General features: G+C 30.9%; 1 protein-coding gene across 6 annotated transcripts in view; it reads left to right on the plus strand.

Moving 5' to 3' along the window:
* LOC139484624 (serine/threonine-protein kinase Nek1-like) overlaps window positions 1–19,637 on the plus strand; it is a 54,367-nt gene extending 34,730 nt beyond the window's left edge. For 4 of the 6 annotated variants that reach the window (XM_071268438.1, XM_071268444.1, XM_071268441.1 and 1 more), the window contains 8 exons: window positions 1,170–1,268; window positions 4,981–5,063; window positions 5,432–5,508; window positions 5,791–6,051; window positions 8,562–8,698; window positions 9,319–9,451; window positions 12,588–12,603; window positions 17,599–17,654. In XM_071268438.1, coding sequence (XP_071124539.1) covers window positions 1,170–1,268; window positions 4,981–5,063; window positions 5,432–5,508; window positions 5,791–6,051; window positions 8,562–8,698; window positions 9,319–9,451; window positions 12,588–12,601 — 804 coding nt within the window. In that variant the 3' untranslated portion in view covers window positions 12,602–12,603; window positions 17,599–17,654. Of the gene's footprint in view, window positions 1–1,169; window positions 1,269–4,980; window positions 5,064–5,431; window positions 5,509–5,790; window positions 6,052–8,561; window positions 8,699–9,318; window positions 9,452–12,587; window positions 12,604–17,598 lie in introns of all 6 variants that reach the window. The other 2 variants (XM_071268439.1, XM_071268442.1) reach the window with 1 other exon arrangement.
* Window positions 19,638–20,420: the final 783 nt, after the last annotated feature.

Consider the following 20,420-nt stretch of genomic DNA (forward strand, 5'->3'; position numbering starts at 1 on the left):
GAAGTGAATAAGTATAAAAAGCCTCATAATGCTATATATTATTAAACTTTTTAAGCATGAAATATAAGTTAAAGAATTGTAGTGTGTTTATCATACATTTAATAATTACATTAGATGTATGTTTCATTATGATACTTTATTCTGATTGGCTAACTGCACATCACGTGTTATTCCTTAAGCAATTGCATTACTCAATAAAACTTCATTCATTATAACACGTGGTCCCACAATTAAGTGCACAGGTGAATAAAATAAAACAATCATACAATTCGTGTTTTCATGATCATAGCTAAAAAATGTAATTACAAGTATTGAATGCTTCTTTTTGTAACTTCATAGGGTTGTACCCACATTTTTAGAATGAAGCACTTCCGCGCTTCATACAAAATGTACTTCGGTCAACGCTTTTACACCCCAATGAAGTTACACAAAGAAGCATGCAATTCTTAATAAAAAAAGCACAGAAGTTAAAGTTCTAAATTAAGATGTTCAAAAAAAATTTCTCCAATGTACCTAATGAACTTTTTAAGCATGAATTATAAGTTAAAAGAAGTTGTAGTGATTTTATCATTTTTATGCTTTCAAATATCAAATTTATTTGTATAAGACGTAGAAAAAGAAATAGGTAGAATTTGAGGCTATGTCAACATTTCTATCCTGTTTCAAAATGAGAAGAAAACAAAAAATATTCTACACAATGTTTGTTCATTCTCTTTATACTGTAATTCATTCAATTGTTCCAAATGCAATATTTTTGGTTAACGGTTTCAATTTTGAATTTGATGTGGATGACACAGAAATTCTGTAAAACTGTATTCTTTATTGACATCATGAATAATATTCTATGGAAATGAATGGTCAGAGTCATTAAGAAGGGGATATACGGTCAGTGACTGTTTATATCACAAATAAATGTATATAGACTACCCATATAGTATTTTGCCACATAAATATCAATAAATATAAGAAGGAAGATGTGATATGATTGCCAATGAGACAACTCTCCACAAGAGACCAAAATTACACAGAAATTAACAACTAAAGGTCACTGTACGGCACCCTTATGACAAAAAGAGACTACTTTAGCAGTGGCATCAACACTTATTTTCTTATGTTGACCTAAACTTCAAGGAAACAACAGCATAAAGTAGTCCATGTTATATTTTCAGATGTTAAGAACATGTTCAGAACCAGATCTGAGTAAACTGTCACAAAAAGATGTAGTAAAGATAGAAAGAAGAAGTCTAGAGTTAGAAAGACTTAAAGAGGTGATATGTTATTTATATAGTTAGTTTGCTGCATGGGTCAGGGAAGACTTATGGATGCCCACTACTTGTGTGAAATGTTTATTTTTTATTCTTGTGTCTTCTTGTACTCAACAATATGAAATTAGAATTTCTTTGAACAAGTACAACTTTACATTTGTATATGTGTATATTATTATATTCAGTGTTTGATTTCATTATAAGTATGCACTTATAAATCTTAATGGACCGGGGTATAATTGGACCATCAGGACTCACCACACCAGGCAAAAGAGAGCAAGTTTATTACCCTAGGATTCCTGATATCATTTAACGAGTAAAATTAAATTTTGGTTGCCTAAGTTACCAGTTGTGGCATTTTGATTTTTATCAATATATTACTACAAATGCACCTGATGTATATTTAAGCTAACTTACCAATTATGCTGTGATCGGCAAGGCTTAGATTCTAGGTTAAAGTATTGTAACTCATTATTCACTCTGTTAGTCTCTGCAATATACTCTCGTATGACACTTATCTGCAACTTGTCTTTCACACGAGGACGATTACTCCGCGCACACACTTGCTTCCGGTTGGCCTCTCTGGTTCTCTCGTCCCAGTCCGTACTCGTCATGTCTAGCTTATGTTACCTTATCACACACCTGTTATTCATCTCACAATTCATTTAGACCTCAAGGCAAGAAAAAAAACCCTTTAAATATGTAATAAAAGAGGGACAAAAGATACCAAAGGGACAGTCATAAATCTAAAACAAACTGACAACGCCATGGCTAAAAATGAAAAAAGACAAACAGAAAAACAATAGTACACATGACACAACTGCCCCTTAAAATAACAAGAAAGAAAAATGCTGGAAAAGTGTATTGCACAAATAGCATTATCTTAACGCCTAATGTCTTCCGGACTTCTCTTTTTGGGTCGACTTTCTTTCCTTGTTAAGTATCCAGAGAGAAGTCTGAAATGTACTTTCTTTCCTTGTTTAGTATCCAGGGAGAAGTCCGAAGGGTGATAATACCTGGGGCGTGTTTTTTTGTTCTTCGGTAGTGAGCCAGAAGAGGTCCATTTCTATTTTTTTGCATTGGGAAGATCTTCTGGCTCTCTTCCACCTCTTCTTTTTAAATAGGTGGTTTAGACAGCAGAGGCACAAAACAAACATGGCGTCGTTTATTCTAAATGACATTCATAAATTAATTAATGAAGATATACTAGAATGTGAGCTTTGTTATAAACGTTTTTATGGTATGACAGCCTTAGTAGGACATATCTGTAGGACGATAAGCTGGATGAATATAAGAACTACACGGACAGTAACAGTTAAGGGACAACTCTTTGAAATTCTAGAGACGGGATTTTGATTCTTCTTTAGGTACAGAAAACCATCAACATTTTGAAGATTACTTTCCGGCGCATGCCTGATTGAGGTTGCTAGTTCATTTCAATTTTTCTTTTATTTATTAAACTTTACAATTTTATTGAACTTTTAATTTTTTACATTTTCTTTATTATATTTTCATTAGTGATTAACGCTAATTTCAATACTCATGATTGGGCTAGTAGTCAGTTTAAATCAATAGATGAGGAATGATGAAGGAAATAGGACATCATTATTCATTTTAATTTGTCGCTAATCATGCCTATTTTTGTTTTGCTCTTACCAGGCAACCATATTCATAAACGAAAATCTCCTGTCCCCCATCCCAACAAATAAATAAATATCAGATGTTTTTTTCTTATTTAACACAAAATTGATGCTAATTTTTAACGCCCAGTGACAAATATTTCATGCATGTTCAGGAAAACACGAGAGAAAAAGTCGGGTATATAATATAAAAACGAAGAGATGAGATCTGATTGCTGATGACGCAACTATCATAATATGAAGTAGTGAATGAAAGCAATAATAGGAAACCGTAAGGACTTCAACAATAAAAAAAAAAACGATACTGTAAAGCCGTTTATAAAACGCCATGAAAGTGTGAAACAATTCAAACGATAAAACTAATACGGCCTAATTATACAAAACAAAACAATTTGAAAAATACCAAATATGAGTTGAGACATGAACCAACGACAAACACTAAACTACATGCTCCTGACTTGGGACAGGTTCATAAAGAATATGACAGAAGTTGATTATATAAAAACGAAGATGTGGTATGATTGCCAATGAGACAACTCTTCACAAGAGACCAAATGATACAAAAATTAACAGCCATAGGTCACCTGACCATACGGCTTTTAACAATAAGCAAAGCCAATACCACATAGTGAGCTATAAAAGGCCCCGAAATCACAAATGTAAAACAATTCAAAGGAGAAAACTAACGGCCTAATTAATGTATAAAATAAAGTGAACGAAAAACAAAGAAGTAACACAGCAACAAACGGCAACCACCGAGTTCCTGTCCCAAGTCAGTAGCCTGTAAGTCAAGTCACTGACTTACAGGCTACTGACTTGGGACAGGCACATATATACTGAATGTGGCGGGATTAAACATAGTAGCGGGATCCCAACCATTTCCTATCCAGGGACAGTGATTTAACAGTACAACAACTTGTTTGTGAGCGCTCGATCCTCCTCGAAGCTGAAACAGTAGTGTAGCAGTACAATATAAGAACAACCTGTGCAAATCAGTTGCAATTTGATTAACTGAAAAGATCGGCACGAGATACTCAAAAGAAACCGGCCAACTAACATTAAGACTATAGACTCAAAACATCGAACAAAGAGTATTTGCAATTACTGGAAGTTTGTTCAAAGCTAGTTGCAACTAGTTCTGAAATAAATCTTGTTCTCCCAGACTGAAGTATCAATCAGTACACAACCAACTGTTAAAATTTATTAAAAAGAAAAGTATAGGAAACGTCTGGTTTACGTTGCATACTAACATATGGATCGATATATAATGAAAGCATTTGAAAAGTGGTAGTCCGAAGGTTTTGACCATCGAAATTTTGCATTAGAAATAATAGCTTTGCTTTATACAAAAATAATCCAGTTCGGTTACTTTAAAAAATAAATAGATAGACTAAGATGTCCTTTTTACAAATTGATCTGAGTCATATTCCAGACAAATATTAACGAATTCTTGTGCAGGATAAGATTGTTCTTAAAAATCAAATAGTGGGGGATAAAGCCTGATTTGTTTAGCAACATTGAATTGAAGAAAAGCATAAAGAAAATTGTAACGAACAGAGCACAATTTTACAGTCATGTCTACTGGATGTATCTTAATTTTCTTAAAAAAATCGTAAACTTAATTTAATTCATCCAACATAACAAGAACCTGCTGTATTCGACGGCAATTAAATTTTTTTATTTTATTGATCTTCCGTAGAATATCTCCAGAAGAGGTCCAGATTCATTTTTTTGAACTCTTCACCAGAAGACATTCTGGAGATGTACAGAAGAGACCAATAAAACACGCCCCTGATTATACCGGTCCCATAAAATTCTGAATGGAGGTTGCATTTTCAGTATTGTTTTTTTAAGGAATAATGTTGCAATATTCCATAAGATTCTTTGCAGTCTATAGTGCAGAGCATGTTCATATCAATTAAAACATTATAACTTGTATCTGAATCAAAACAAACTAAATTTTGTACTTTAAGAAAAATAAAATTGAATAATTAAATTTTTCTTAAAGTTATTGTGATTTCCAATATTATATCAATTCATCTTTTCAAACAAAATAATAATAAATTGTAACACAGGATGACGATGATGATGATGAAGAAGAATCTAGTGAAAATAAAGATAAAGATGATGGAGAGAATGAAGAAGAGGAAGAAGATGTGTAAGTCACAGGCTGGTAGTCTTTATATAAAGATGAGCAGTTGTGGTATGATTTCCAAAGTTCAAATTAAGTGGATATAAGCAATTTGCTTTATCTATAAAGACCTCCAATAATGGAATTATTCACCACTTGTTTCGTAAAAGAGTTGATAATATTTATAAATATTTATGGGATTTTCCCTTAGAACACTTCGAACTGTAAATACCCATCTTGTATCTGAAACTCATTCAAAGCATTTAGATGAGACTCTCACACTTCTGATATTAGATATTTTATTCAAGGGATTTTTTACATATCAAGGAGAATCGCTTTTTCTGTTGACATAATAAGTATTTGAGTACCTAAATAAAGTTTGATTTGTTTTTCAGTGATGAAGAGGAATATGAGGAGTTGATGAGTGTACGAGAAACAATGGCCAGTCTTTTACTGAGGGAATGCAGCACAGGTGAGTGAATTAGTAACAACGGTTTTAAGTAAGATATTGGTCTTCTTCACTTAACAGCTTGGTAAATTTGACCTTCTTTGACTAGCATTTTTTGCAAATCTCCCATTTGAACATGTTTGGTGTGAGTTGAAGGCTGTACTTTGAACTATAATTGATAACTTCTATACGTTATGACTGATGGAGAGTTGTCTCATTGGCACTCATAACAGATCTTCCTTTTTATATGGTATTTTTGTTAATAATTTGATCAGATTAATTATAAAGAGTATAACTATATTGTAGATGATGATGGTTCAAACAAAGGAGACACAAACAAATTCAGATTGTCTGCAGCAAGCAATAAAGAGAACGACATTGCAGAGGAAAACGATGATAAAAATGAGGATGAAGAAGAAGAAGAAAATAAGGAAGATGAAAATGATGAAGATGAAAAGGGAGATGATAATGAAGAAGAGGAATATGGAGATGATGGTGATGTTAATAATTACGCTGAGGCTCTAGAAGATGCTGAATATAAAGATGACAGTGCACTATTTGAATCAGGTAAGCAGAAGGACAAAATTTCATTTGGATATTGAATGTATGCTCCGAGAGAATGTACTAATCCATTGAAACAATTTCCTGCGAAATTTAATACTGAACAGTAGTCTTAAGCATCCGTCCAGAGGTTATATTCCTGGATTTTTTGGATAAACATATAGCAGAGCTGTAAGAAAATTAATTTGTAATATTTTCTTCTTTGTAACTATAGTAATTTCCCCTGAATTTGTTGACTTAGAACCACCATCTGATCATTGATATTGTTTGGACTGTTGTTTTGAGTGTCTTACTGCAAATGCAATCATTATTTAACTTACAATTCATTCAGACCACAAGGCAAGGAAATAAAGAGAAATACTGTGAAAAGTCTTCCACATATTTCATGTCTTCCTGAAGTTGGTCTGTTGGTCAACAGTCTTCCCTGTTTAACTACTATGGAGAAGTTTGAAGTGAGATGACCCATAATCATACCCACAATAATGATTTAAGATTTCATAAGGTGCAATATGCTTTTTAGCTCACCTGGTCCAAAGGGCCAAGTGAGCTTTTCTCATCACTTGGCGACCGCCGTGTGTCGTCCGTCTCCGTCGTCGTAGTTGTCATTAACTTTTACAAAAATCTTCTCCTCTGAAACTACTAGGCCAAATTTAACAAAACTTAGCCACAATCATCATTAGAGTATCTTGTTTAAAAATGTGTCTGGTGACCCAGCCAACCAACCAAGATGGCCGCCATGGCTTAAAATAGAACATAGGGGTAAAATGTAGATTTTGGCTTATTACTCTGAAACCAAAGCATTTAGAGCAAATGTGAAATGGGGTAAAATTGTTTATCAAATGACGATCTATCTGCCCAGAAATTTTCAGATGAATCAGACAACCGGCTGTTGGATTGCTGCCCCTGAATTGGTAATTTTAAGGAAATTTTGCTGTTTTTGGTTAATATCTTGAATACTATTAAAGATAGAGATAAACTGTGAACAGCAATAATGTTCAGCAAAGTTAGATCTACAAATAAGTCAACATGACCAAAATGGTCAGTGGACCCCTTAAGGAGTTATTGCCTTTATAGTCATTTTTTTTACCAATTTTTCGTAAATTTTTGTAATCATTTACCAAATATTTTCCTCTGTTACTAAAGGTCCAAGTTTATTATAGATAGAGAAAATTGTAAGTAGCAAGAAAGTTTAGTAAAGTAAGATCTACAAACATCACCATCATCAAAACACATTTTTGTCATGAATCCATCTGTGTCCTTTGTTTAATAATAATAATAATAATAATAATAATAATAATAAATTCTTTATTTAAAGAGGGTAAACACAGTTAGTTACAATCACTAATCTTCCCTGAGGCCCTCATATACATGTATGCAATACAAGTAAAAACAAAATGGTAATAATAAAAGAAAAAGCAATCATACAACATATAAACACAATTGTATAGACATAATAGTTCAGTGTACATGTACCATGATTAAAAGATATAAAACAGTTAAATATCGCATGTAGTAAATAGACCTAGTATATACAAATCATTAAAATCATACATTCTAAGAGTAATACAATGTAGTTGCAATCATTTCAGACTGAATATTGGGACTGTCTCAAGTATTGTTTTATAATTTGTTTAAAAGAATAAGTGTTTTGCACTTTACGCATTTCATAAGGTAGTCCGTTCCATAAAACTGATCCAGAATAAGCAAAAGATTTTTTAAACAGTTCAGTTTTTGGCTTTGGAACTATCAAATTACCTTGAGTAACACCCCTTAAAGCATAAGGATTATTTACAGATATAAGTTGAAACTTTTGAATTAGGTACTGTGGTGCTTCTTTCCGCATACATTTAAATAGCAATAAATATTTATGGTATTTGATTCTGTTTTCTACTGTCATCCAACCAAGTTTTTTAAATAAGGGGGCTGATGGGGATAATGGGTCTGCATCAAGAATTAATCTTGCTGCTCTTTTTTGAAGTTTTAATATTCTTACTATCCCTTCATTTTTACATTCTCCCCAAATAATACAGCAGTTTAATACCTGTATGCACATAGACCAAGGTGAGCAACACAGGCTCTTAAGAGCCTCTAGTTGCAATATTCCATTAGATTCTGTGATAGTACTTAGCCTGGCATATATAACTTGTATCTGTATCAAAACAAACTTTAGACTATGGCAAATCAGATTATATACTTAAAGTTTTATAAGTTATTATTATTGTATTGTAGATGAGAGTGATGTTGATTGTTTAAATATCTTTACTGCAAATGCACCCATTATTTAGCTTACAATTCATTCAGACTACAATGCAAGGAAATAAACTATTTAAATGTGTAATAAAAAAAAACAAGTAGGAGAAATGCTGAGAAAAGTCTGTCACACAAGAAATATTTTTGAATACCCTAATGTCTTCTTGAAGAATCTCTGTTTAGCTGTCAGCAGGAAGTCTGTAGTGTTCTTTGGACTATATCAAATCAGATTAAAGTTTTATAAGTTATTATCATTGTTATTGTAGATGAGAGTGATGTTGATACACAGTTTGGAGATGATGATGAAGATTTTGATTTGTTTTCACGGTTAGAAGAATCTCGAGCAGAGTTAGAAGGTCAACTTGGTTGTGATAAATTTCTAAAAGTATATAAAACAGTACAGGTAAGATATCATTATTAGATTCTGATGCTTAGGTATGATAAACAGTTTAAAATTATATTTATTTATATATAATTTAATTTTGGATGTAACACATCTTCTGATTGGCTGATGTTGTTTTGGCTATCATATCATATTCACAATTTTGTCATGTGACCATGACATCATCAACGTTTTGCATGATTTGCTAGGTTTGAAATTAAATTATAAGAAATAACTGTAATATTTTGTAAGTCTATTGGAAATAACATTAAAAATGTGTTACACATTGTTAATAACCCGCTACGTGATTTCAGTGTGCACCATTCCTTAAATATATGATGCTGAAATTAAAAAAGAAAACATATTAAAAAGATATGCTGGTTTTGAGAAAAAAAACTCTTTACACCCAAAATTTTATAATTTGCAGGAATTAAAAGTAGTTCTCAATAAATAAAAGCATTTAGAAAAAGACCAACACATTTTTTTTTAATTTTTTTTATATATAATCATGTATAATTTTTCATTAGACAACGATTTTAATGATCTTTTAAACTTAACTGAATTGTTATAATGTGGTTATGAAATATCCAAATGATTTGAAACAATATGTGTTAACTGCTTTTTTATTGATTGAAATGCAGGCTCTTCAAGAAGATGAAGATGAGAATATAGAAGATGGGGCTAAGTTAGCCATGAACATGTTAGGCAAAGATCAAGAACATTTATATCCTAAAATATTCCAACTAGTCATGGCTGATGCTGCATTTACTGAAGGTATGTTGTGAACTTGTCCTTAAGGGCATATCCAACAGTTTCAGGGGAGGTAATAACAAACGTAACCTTCGTCTATAGTTTCCCGTACTTTCACAGTGTTTCAACGACGTCATAATGGCCGTCTGGAAAGGGCGGTTTCTTTCCTCAAAGGAAAGGGCACGGCGGGAATCGGCAAAAAACTCATACAGAATATTACCAGAACTAGAACTGAAAACTTAAAAGATATCTTTGTCCTTATGGTCTATTTATATAAAAGAACTGCAATTATCTTAATCATAATTACTAGACCATACTCACTTAAGTTTCCGTTTTCTTAAAATTATCTTCAATACAGTAGAAAACAACGACAGCAAATGCGTAATGATTTATTATTGCAGTAGAATGTAACACAAATTGTCAGTATAGTTCTTTACCAAACTTTTCCGAGATCATTGTCATTCAGGATAGAAAACTCAAAGTTTGGTTTTTCTTGAGAAAGATGAAAAAAAAATGGTTTCTTGAAAAAAATAAAATACGGCGTAAACTAACATTTATCATGCATCTAGCTTTGCGTTGAAGTGCTAATATGTATCCATTGTGTATATATGCAATAACTCATATATTGAAGCGTTATACCACGGCCGTCAGGCTCGTTTAGGTGGAAAAATTACTGTGTCAATTTCATATACTTATATATTGTAAATATGTCATAAAAGCAAAAACACACGAAAAAAATGGCCACAATTTAAAATAACATTCAACATTTTTCGGCTGTTTCGTTTATTCTCAAGTTAATGTCTTACTGATCTGTTTTGTTAATCAAATTATTGTTTTTCATCTACAACTGCAAAAGGTGCAACAGATGCGACTTATTTGAAGATTAATGTGACCTTTGTTGTTGTTTATAGATTTTATTCGAAGTTCGTATATCCCTTCAACCATTTATTTAGATGGTATTTTAACGTATAGATAGCGCAAAACTCTCCTTACTTACTCTATGCATCTGATATAACGAAATTTTTATTTCGACTAAAAGAGGCTGTAAATTTATACATCCGAGCAGCTAAACGGCCGCACCCAATTTTAGCAAATATAAACACGTAACTGTCGGACTGGAGCAGTCCAGAATGTGAATATTTCTATACCCAATCAATACTTTTTTTATGAAAAAGATTTTAAAGGTATACATTAATACGACAGCAACCCAACGACACATATGATTCAAAACACTAAGAGTCAACATACAGATTTTTGTTATAGCTAGAAGCCTGTAAAGAAAAAAAAAACCAAACTGCAACATGAATATATAATACGGAGTTGGTGAGATTTTAGACAAGTGTTTGGTTGCAAAATTTCACGTGCTCTTTATTGATTTCGTTATGTGAAATTATGTAGACAGTGTAATATAAATCAGTGTTATAAGAAAACCACTTCTTTGTAAAGTAACGGTAAAATAAATAATGATTATGGATGACGGACGTCAAGTGGCATATTAAATGAATAATCAGAACAAAAACATCAAATGTAAATATAATATGAAAATTAACCCTGCTTTGTACTTTAGACCAACACACAGAAACGGATTTCTAACGTGTAATTCGTTTGTTTTAAAAGAGGGATGAAATACCGTATACCAGAGCCGGGGACTATTTTAATAGTTTGTAATTCCATGGTTTGCTAACCCGAATAAAATTCAGTTCCTCCCCGTAATCGACCTCATCTACTTAGGTAGTAATCGTAGATCCGTGGAACATAAAGCCTGAATTATTCGGGTTAATGGTTTGCATGTTTCACACCCGGGTTTCACAATTTTGACGAACACAATAGTAAAGCTAAATGAATTATTATCTCGTACAGATACTGGTCCATTATAAATAAGAAGATGCGATATGAGTGCTATCGAGACAACTATCCAACAAACTCACAGTGTAAAAATAAATTTGTCTGCAACACCGTCGCACTGCCTTTGAAAAATTAGCGGGGAAATATAACGTTACGTCCCGAAACGTCTTAATTGTTGGCGCAATTTGTGAGGCTTACAGAAGGGATTGAGTAAACAATATCATATTACTCGATTTTTCTAAAAAACGAGTATGGTGACAAATATTTTTCAAAAGGTTATGACGTTCCATTTTTTTCAAAGAATAACATATCTTACTTTGGTCAAATCGACACCGTTAGAAATATTAAAAAAAATCTAAAATGTGCATTTCAAATGTTCATTTCTTGCCGTTTTTGGGGGTAACCATAACGTTTTTGGCTTTATTTGAGTAAGAATTAATTCTTTAAATGGTAAAGTTAGATTTTTCTAACCATCTTGAACTATTTTGCTTCAATTTGAGCCCCATTATATAAGTATATGTTGATTAAAAAATCATATTTAATTTTTTTAAATAAAAAACGTTTGTTTCTTCAAAATTGCAAAAATGTTCAATTTTCAGCAGTATTTTTAGCAAAAACGAAATCGACAACAAATATTTTTTTTTGCAAAATTTTATTCTCTGTCTATTGAAGAATGAAATATCTTTACGGGAAAAAATTCTCACCGTCAAAAATAAACTGTTGGATATGCCCTTAAATATCCGAACTAGCCAGGTTAATTAAAGTTTTAATGACGGTAAGCCATTGAGGTAAGGTAAAGATTAGGATAAAAGAGTATGTATGGCTTCTTGGTGTCCAGTGGCAAATATTTCATGGTATTCAGAATACAAGAAGTAAATATTGTAATTATAATTTGTTCTTTAGGAGCATAACCAGATATAAAAGGGTGAAAAGGAAAGTATTTTGTCTTTATACTGGTTGTAAGATGGACACGTTCAGTTGTTAACCGTTAAGCGTTCACTCTTATTTAGCTTAAAGTAATACTTCTGTCAACTTTAACAAGTGATGCAAAGTTGGGTCTGGATATTGATGTGTTTGAGCTTTTGATTTTGTCATTTGATTAAGGATTTACTGTTTAATTTTTCTATGAGTTTGGAATTTGAATTATTATATTTATTCTCTCTACTTTTTGGTCTCAGCTTGATAATTCTAGAGTTATACAATATTAATTAAACATTTTGTTCCATGAATCTGAAGACAGTGGTATTTACTGTATTTATATTTGTGGTTTGTCAGTATTTAGGAACTTGATAAGAAAAACTACTACTATTTACAGGTGAAGATGACTAAAGGTAACATATCACATTGATGTAGTGTGTTAATGCTTCAACATCTCTCTTACGCAAGAATTAGAGGAAAACATTTATTTTATTGCTAGATGTATGCTTTAGTGCTAGACATTTACTAAGATTAATATAGGGATTTTACATATTGTAAATAGTAGACTTGTACATCTTTTACTGAGATTAAGTGGTGTAAGGTTGGTATCATAAACCATGAGCTGTCTGACAGGAAATTGATTATAATGATGTGAGAATACTGGTAAGGCCAATTAAAATTCATTGCTAGATTTTCATCCCCACCCGCCCCTCTGAAATCGTCCCGCCCCGATTTTTTTTATTTAACAAAAATACGATTTCCGGATTTTATCATGTCCGTTACCGGGAACCATCGATAATTTCGTTTCATTCAACACTTCCTGTTTCAAATTTCGTTTTTTGTATTTCTCCGAGTAATCTAATAACGATATGATAAAGTCGACATATTCTGCTGCTCTATTATGACAACATCTACCGAGAATAGAGATTGATAACGAGAACGGCATGAAATATTCGAGTAACGAGTAAAACGCCTTGTCATTTAACGCAAATTGCGGTAGTCACAAGTGAATCGAAAACTGTGTTTTTTCTTTATCTATACGATGACTTTGTGTCAGGAAATTTGGACTGTAAATAATATCCAAAGCGCAAGAATCGTAGAACAAATTGGTACAAAAAACATGACTGGATTAAAGAAATCGACACAAGCACGAATTTGTTTGATTTATGACCGTATATTGAGAAAAAAGGTCGACAAACACGCATTTTAATTCCCTTATATTTACCCATGGCTATTGTTTTTGTTGACAAACAGCAAACACCCTCTGTAACTGTCCCAATACCCTCAATTTAGTCATTAAAAAACTACTTTTTGGTTAAGTTCATGTTTTACATCACATAATTACTTTCCACACTGAGTTTACATTTTATTTTGTACTCATAATACTTGTGTTGCATACAATTGTACCAATACATTTTATTGATTTTCTGTGGACTACAAACCATTGCTTAGAAAGCAAAATAAATTTGGTGTAGGTCTAGTCCAACTGAAGAGAGCATTTCTCTTCCCTTTGATGTATACTATAAATAGGTTTCTAAAGCGGCAATTACATGTATAACAGTGGTTGCCAATCAGGGATTTTTATTTAAGAGTTTAAAAAATAGTGTCAGATTCCTTATACAACATGTATATACATTATACAAGCTTGTTTTCCACTAGCATATACCCCGCGGTATGAAGAACTTGAGACAAGGGTTTCATATGAAATAAAATTTAAAAAATAAAATCCTCCCACCCGCCCCATGTTTTTCAAAAATTTGGATGAAAATCTACTAATTTATTTTATTTGGCCTAATGCATAACAAACAAATCAGAATTTAATCTTCAAACAACTGCTATTGAAATTTGAGAAGTCCATCATAATCTGACTGAATTTTTATGATTGTTTATTTTAAACTAAATTTACAAGACATTCTTATTTAGATAAAATCTGAAATAATTCATGTATATAGTGTTATTATGAAAAAAGGATTTTTTTCTATCAAATTTTTATTTTTTTCAGTCTTCTGTTTTCTTTTATGTCTACTTCATGGGTTATGCATTATTTCTCCTTCCTTTTATTCAAGACTTTCCTGTAAACTAATATTGTTTTCTTAATTAAAAATACTACCTATAATCTGTTATCTCTTATTTTTCTTCATACATAGTTTAACCGTGTTAACATGTAAATATATTAAGTCTGATCTTGTTATTGTCTATCTCTTATTATCAGGATTATTTATTAGCAAACAATTATGAATAACAGTTATTACTAACTAGAGTCAACCCAAATGTATTTTGCAACTTAATAGGATTAAAGATAAGTTACCATCGAAAATCTTTTTCAGCATAACTTTTACCTTTAAATTTTGACTCAGTCATATAGACAATTTGCAGAAATCTTATGATTAATTTGTTTCTGCAGGACAGCGACAGAAAATGGAATCACAGTAAATTATTATGTTTTTTTATGTTTGCTTCCTGTAACCATACACTAAAATATTGTCTGCAGTGATGCACATTTTGGAATTACTAAAAGTGAATTAAAGAAATTCTATCAAAATCAGGATTATTTTTTTTTAGATAACCAACATTTTATTTAGTGTTTGATTATCAATTTGCCATCTTTAATTTTGTCAGAATCTGGATTTATAAACTATTTGTAAATAGTAAAATCACAAAAATGCTGCACTCTGAGAAAAATTGAAAATAGAAAGTCGGTATAGTTTTGGTTTGTGCCCTTTGAACTTAAGGACGCTTAACTATGCAACAGAATATGCATGCTCGCAAATCCTTTCTGTGATTGGACAAAATGCTGTCATGGTGGGTGATTTAGTTGTGTTTGAAAAAAAGTCTCGTTAATTATATCGAGATGGAAAGCAAGTGAAAAACTATAAATATTTGAACTAGATCTTACAAAGATTTATATTTTTATTAAAATAATTGTTTCTCCAATAGCTCTTTGCATCCATGACTGCTGTTTATTTGGAACAATTATATAATTTTTAATGTAAACTTTGTTGTACGAACGTACATGACTTTTAGAACACATCTACGCATGTGAGATTTCCGCGGGGTACCACAAACAAAGAAAACGTTATTTAAATGGTAAATCACTAATTTAAATATAATCTAAATATACACAAAACAATTTGTAACGTTCTTTTGTTGGTAATTCATTGATTTTTAAATAGTTAGAGCATTGTTGTTCACAAGATGAAGGTAGTGAATGGGCGTTACCACCAAGGACAAATTGTGTCAAACTATGCAGGTTTTCAGTGCACTGCAACCGCCTTCTTGTAGTTACATTCAGATGGAGATTTAATTAAAGAGGTCCTGCATCATTAAGTCATTGTGTGCTTCTGAAGGTTATCGAAATGATAGTTTTAAACATATACTCAAATTTAAAAACGTCGGATATCTTTTTTAAAGATAGTTCTTGTTTTTATGTAAGATTTCATATACAAATTATGCTTAAGATTTAAACTTCTTGAAATTAGTTTATACAAAATAATAACGTAGAGTTGATATAAACAACAAGACTGTGATAGCCAATGTACCAGTGTATGAGTAACGGGTGATCATGTTTTTATAGGCAGAAGATGGTCTTACTCTCATAACTCCATTAAAAATTGTTCAATCGTGTGTAGAAAAGATCCACTCTTTAGCCCACCTTGCCTTAAAGGCCAAGTGACATGGTTAAATAGAATAAAAGGGTAAAATGCAAGTATTTCAGAATATTTTAAAGGCAAACATAGTTGTTAGTTTCTGTGTCATTTTGGTCTCGTGTGGAGAGTTGTCTCATTGGCAATCATAACACATCTTCTTTTTTATATGTTAAGAATGTTGAGCTCAATTTATGGTTCGTTTAAGTCAAAACTGTCAGATGACTTCTAAAGTTCTTATATGAGTTATTCCCCTTTATGTTTTTTTTTATTATTTTATTGGTCTTTGTTGAAGGTGAAGGTACGTGAGCAACACTGGTTCTTTAAGGCCACAAATTCTCTCCATATTTAGATAATAAAACTAAAATAATACAAACTAGGATCTTTACTAAAAGTAACATAAATTTTGAAATTTAGTGGCATCACTTTTGCCATTCTAGAATTCTGCCCCTTTACAAATTAAAAATTGCTGAATTTCTTTTCATTCTCTTATTAAAGTTTACCTTAACTAAGTGTTTTGAAACTTATTCACAATTCTTATTACTGTAAAACTCAGATCAAGTATGAATTTGAGTAACATCACTTTTACTGTTCTTGTGTTATTTCCCTTTTTGATGTTACATGCAAGTGGGGGCATAAACTTTGTCATATGGACACATTCACCATTTATTTTTAACGTACAATTGTGGGTTTTATTGGTATGGTTACCTGCACAAAAAAAGAATTGATTTTAATTTTGCTACTGTTTTCACAAGAAGACTTTCATTACTATTTATTCCACTTCACACACATTCCAATTTCTAATTCATCTTTTTCTTTTAAATTCTTAAATAGGTTATTTTATTTATAAAAGATACTAATTTTTTTTTTTTTTTTTTTTATTTCAAATGATATGAAATGAAATTCATCTTGTTTGAATCATTGGTTGTGGACATTTGTAACTTCAGTGGGAATATTATAGTTTTTAACGCTTATATCTTTGTTTTGTGTCTGATAGCTATTGATACATTTAAATATTCCATCTGCTGTGGATTCATTCATTTTCATTGGATACCAATTTTTGTTGAAATTTTAGAGTACAAATTAACCACGTATTTAAATATTCAACGAATTGCATATTTGCCATTAGTTTGTATGCAGATTTGGCAAAACCCTGAAACTAAATATCCACAAAAGTGTAAGTTCTCTGCAATCCATGAAAATTAGTACCCACGAAAATAAAAGATTCCACAGTATATTCTTTTTTCATAACGTAAAGAATATTATTTCTGATTATAACCTGCGGTTTAAAATCTATTGTTATCAGCTCAATGAAAATGATATTCGATACAACTATAAGCAATGTATATATAAATTCCAAGCTCTTATTACATGAAAGAAGAGCTAATTAAAATGATTGAAAATTAGTATTGTTACTCATCCCTTCCCTTGTTCAACAGATAAACAAATATTTGTCATTAACCTCAATGACTGACTGTTGGTTATATTTTCGTTGAACTTTTTGATTAAAACAAATAAGTGTATTTTTCATTCTTTTTTTAGCAATATTACCATGGTTATTATTGAGGGATGCTATGTATTCAATAAATTCTCTAATATCATAAAAGACATGTTTCTGTAAGTACAGATCTTCTTTTCAGTAATTTGAATGTTGTTGATCTAAGTGAATTACATGTACCCAAACAATCTAGAGAAAGTTTGAAACACTGTTGTAAAGTTCTGTTTGTTCTTTTGTTTTATCATGTTTATTTTTTTATATTACAGACAATGAATAAAGACGATGCAAAGACAGAATCATTCTAACTGTGATAGGTAGCATCTTTACAGCTCATAAAATACAACTATAAATACATTTATAATATTGAATTCCATTTATGTGTGTACTGCTTTTGTTTATGAAGAGAACATATTTTTGAGGTTGCCAGTTTATAACAAGTGTATATGATTGTGTATTGTGAGTGAGCGGTACATCACATATAGTTTGTTGTATATCTATCACACATCATTGTTATTTCACATAAGGAAACATATGACATAGTAATACATTTCTGACATTGTTACATATTCTGACATACATTGACATAGTAATAAATCTGTGACCTGGTGAACTAAATTTGACAAAGTTATTTATTTTTAATAGAACAAAAGAAATATGAAAACCTGACAAAAAACTTGCTAGTAATTTAGAGTGATCAGTTTGTTAGATAATCAAACCAATCGAATTCAAATAACCAGATGCCACTTAGTTTTGTTTGAAAAATGGTAGCAATATGGTAGCACAAGACATCCATGAATCTTTGATTTTAACTAAAAGCATAATTAAGGTTTTGCATAATTTAGAATCTGAATATTAAATTATTTTTTCAATTACTAGCTAGAATACATTCTTTTTTATAAACCTACATAAATAAGTTGGTATTTGGAATTGAATGAAAAAACAGTGGAACTGTATCTATCAGACACAATGATATAATTACTTACATTATTTATATATAAGTATCTCTACAAACTACATTTTTGTTTTTTGACATTATATTAAAAAGATGATAGTAAAGGTAGAAGGTTTTTACTGTTTCACAAACATTTCATATTTCATTGTTGATTATGAGTTACATGTATTTAAATGCACTGAAATGGTTTTGCATTTCTTTGCAATATACATGATATATGCATTAAAACTGTTGCTGTTACAATTTTCAATTTGTTCTCTATTTGTTTTATAGATTCATAAATCATAATATATATTTCACATCTTTTATAGTAAATGTGGATATTGTGATTATTCCTATTTTTGGTTGTGATAAATGGAGGGTATTTGTAATTATCATTTTGTTTTTTGAGATAACAATATTTTCAATTCTCCGTCCAGTTCATATTTAAAAAAAAAATTATTCTTAAGAATGTATGCTATGTTAAAATCTTGAAAGATTTTGTACACATTTTATGTTGAAGTATAAATGGAAGTTGACTTTAGTTCCTTTGCAATATTTCTCTTCCTATTTTTGTCTCCCTTTTGTGTTAATGATGCAAAATTTCTATCAAGACTTGTCAGTATTAGATAACAATTTGCCCATATTTTCCCTTTCAAATGATAAGTTATACATTCATTTTTCTATAAGATTCCACAATAACAAGTAAGAAAGGCAAATATCTTTGTATATGCCAGAATAGACTTTGTGATCACACCCAGCCAATATTGATTGACCTATTTCAAATATTAGATTGTTTTTACGGACAAATTTAGAAAGCTAAAATGGTGAATGGTTTTAATTCCTTATGTCAACATACCTTCATTGTCCATAGTTGCCGTCCATTTTTAATATATCCCTGATCTGTGTTTACAATATTTTTCTTGTAGTATGTATATATTTTGTATTTATTGTTTGTTGTTGTGCTTGTTTTTGTACTATTTCACATGAAGGGAATATTGCCATGTGTTTTGCTTATTTCTTTTAATGCTATACATTCATGTATTATATACATGTAAAGTGATTGCTTGATTTAAAAATTGCTAATGTTTTGATCCTTTCTTCAACTTTTTTCTATGTGTTCAGCAGAATATTTCTTAAAGGAATACAAAAATTTCAGAAAAAATATTTATAATTGAAATTGGAAAATGTCAAAGTAAAGGCAAGCTTGAAATGATGTCTCTATTGTATTTCTCCCAGTTACATATCTGAGTACTTTGCATTCAATGCAATGAATAATTCTAATAATAATTCATAAATTTCTTAAACATGTTATTATGAAATGTGTAAAAAGATTTTAAATCACAGGTAAATAATAAAATCACAAAATAAATACATATTTGTTTTTATTTTAAGTCCACCATCAGTGACATCAACTCATTCCCCAGCGGTTGTAAACACTTATTAAAGATACAAGGCGTATCATATCATTTACCAGACATGTGTCTCGTCTTAATAAACCACATCATTGGTACTTGAATCAAAAAGACCAAATGAAATATAAGTTGAAGATGCTTGCAAAACTGAAGGGTTTAGTTCAAGGAAGTAAGCTATATAGGTAAACGTAACAAAACGTTTTCTTATTTCATTTTTAAAGAAAAACACTTATTTAAATCTTTCGTTACAAATAAAGGAACAAGGAGGCAAAGAGAGAAGCACAGTTTGTTCCAATAGGAATGTCTTCTGATTGTTGAAAGCACATACATAAAACATATAACATGTATAAGTTACAAGTATGTTGTTATCTAAATAAATCAAGAATATTAATAAGGTCCTTTTCAGAGGGTGTTTTAAATGCAAATGAATATTTTTTTACAGTAATCTAATTTGAGATTTACACTTGCAAATGATTCCTTTGTAAATCATAAATCAGAGGTTCAGCTAGCTATAAAACCAGGTTTAATCTTCATAAGAAAATGCCTAGACCAATTCAGGAATGACAGTTGTTATCCATTTGCTTGATTTGTTTAAGCTTTGATTTTGCAATTTGATTAGGGACTTATTGTCTTGAATTTTCCAAGGAGTGTATTGATATCAAATCATTCCCACTTTTTTTCACATACTTACACTCAAATTATTCCCGAAGTCAAGTAAAAGTACTGATACAGTACTTGTATG

This window comes from Mytilus edulis, chromosome 8 (genome assembly GCF_963676685.1).
Source record: "Mytilus edulis chromosome 8, xbMytEdul2.2, whole genome shotgun sequence".
Classification (NCBI taxonomy): Eukaryota; Metazoa; Mollusca; class Bivalvia; order Mytilida; family Mytilidae; genus Mytilus; species Mytilus edulis.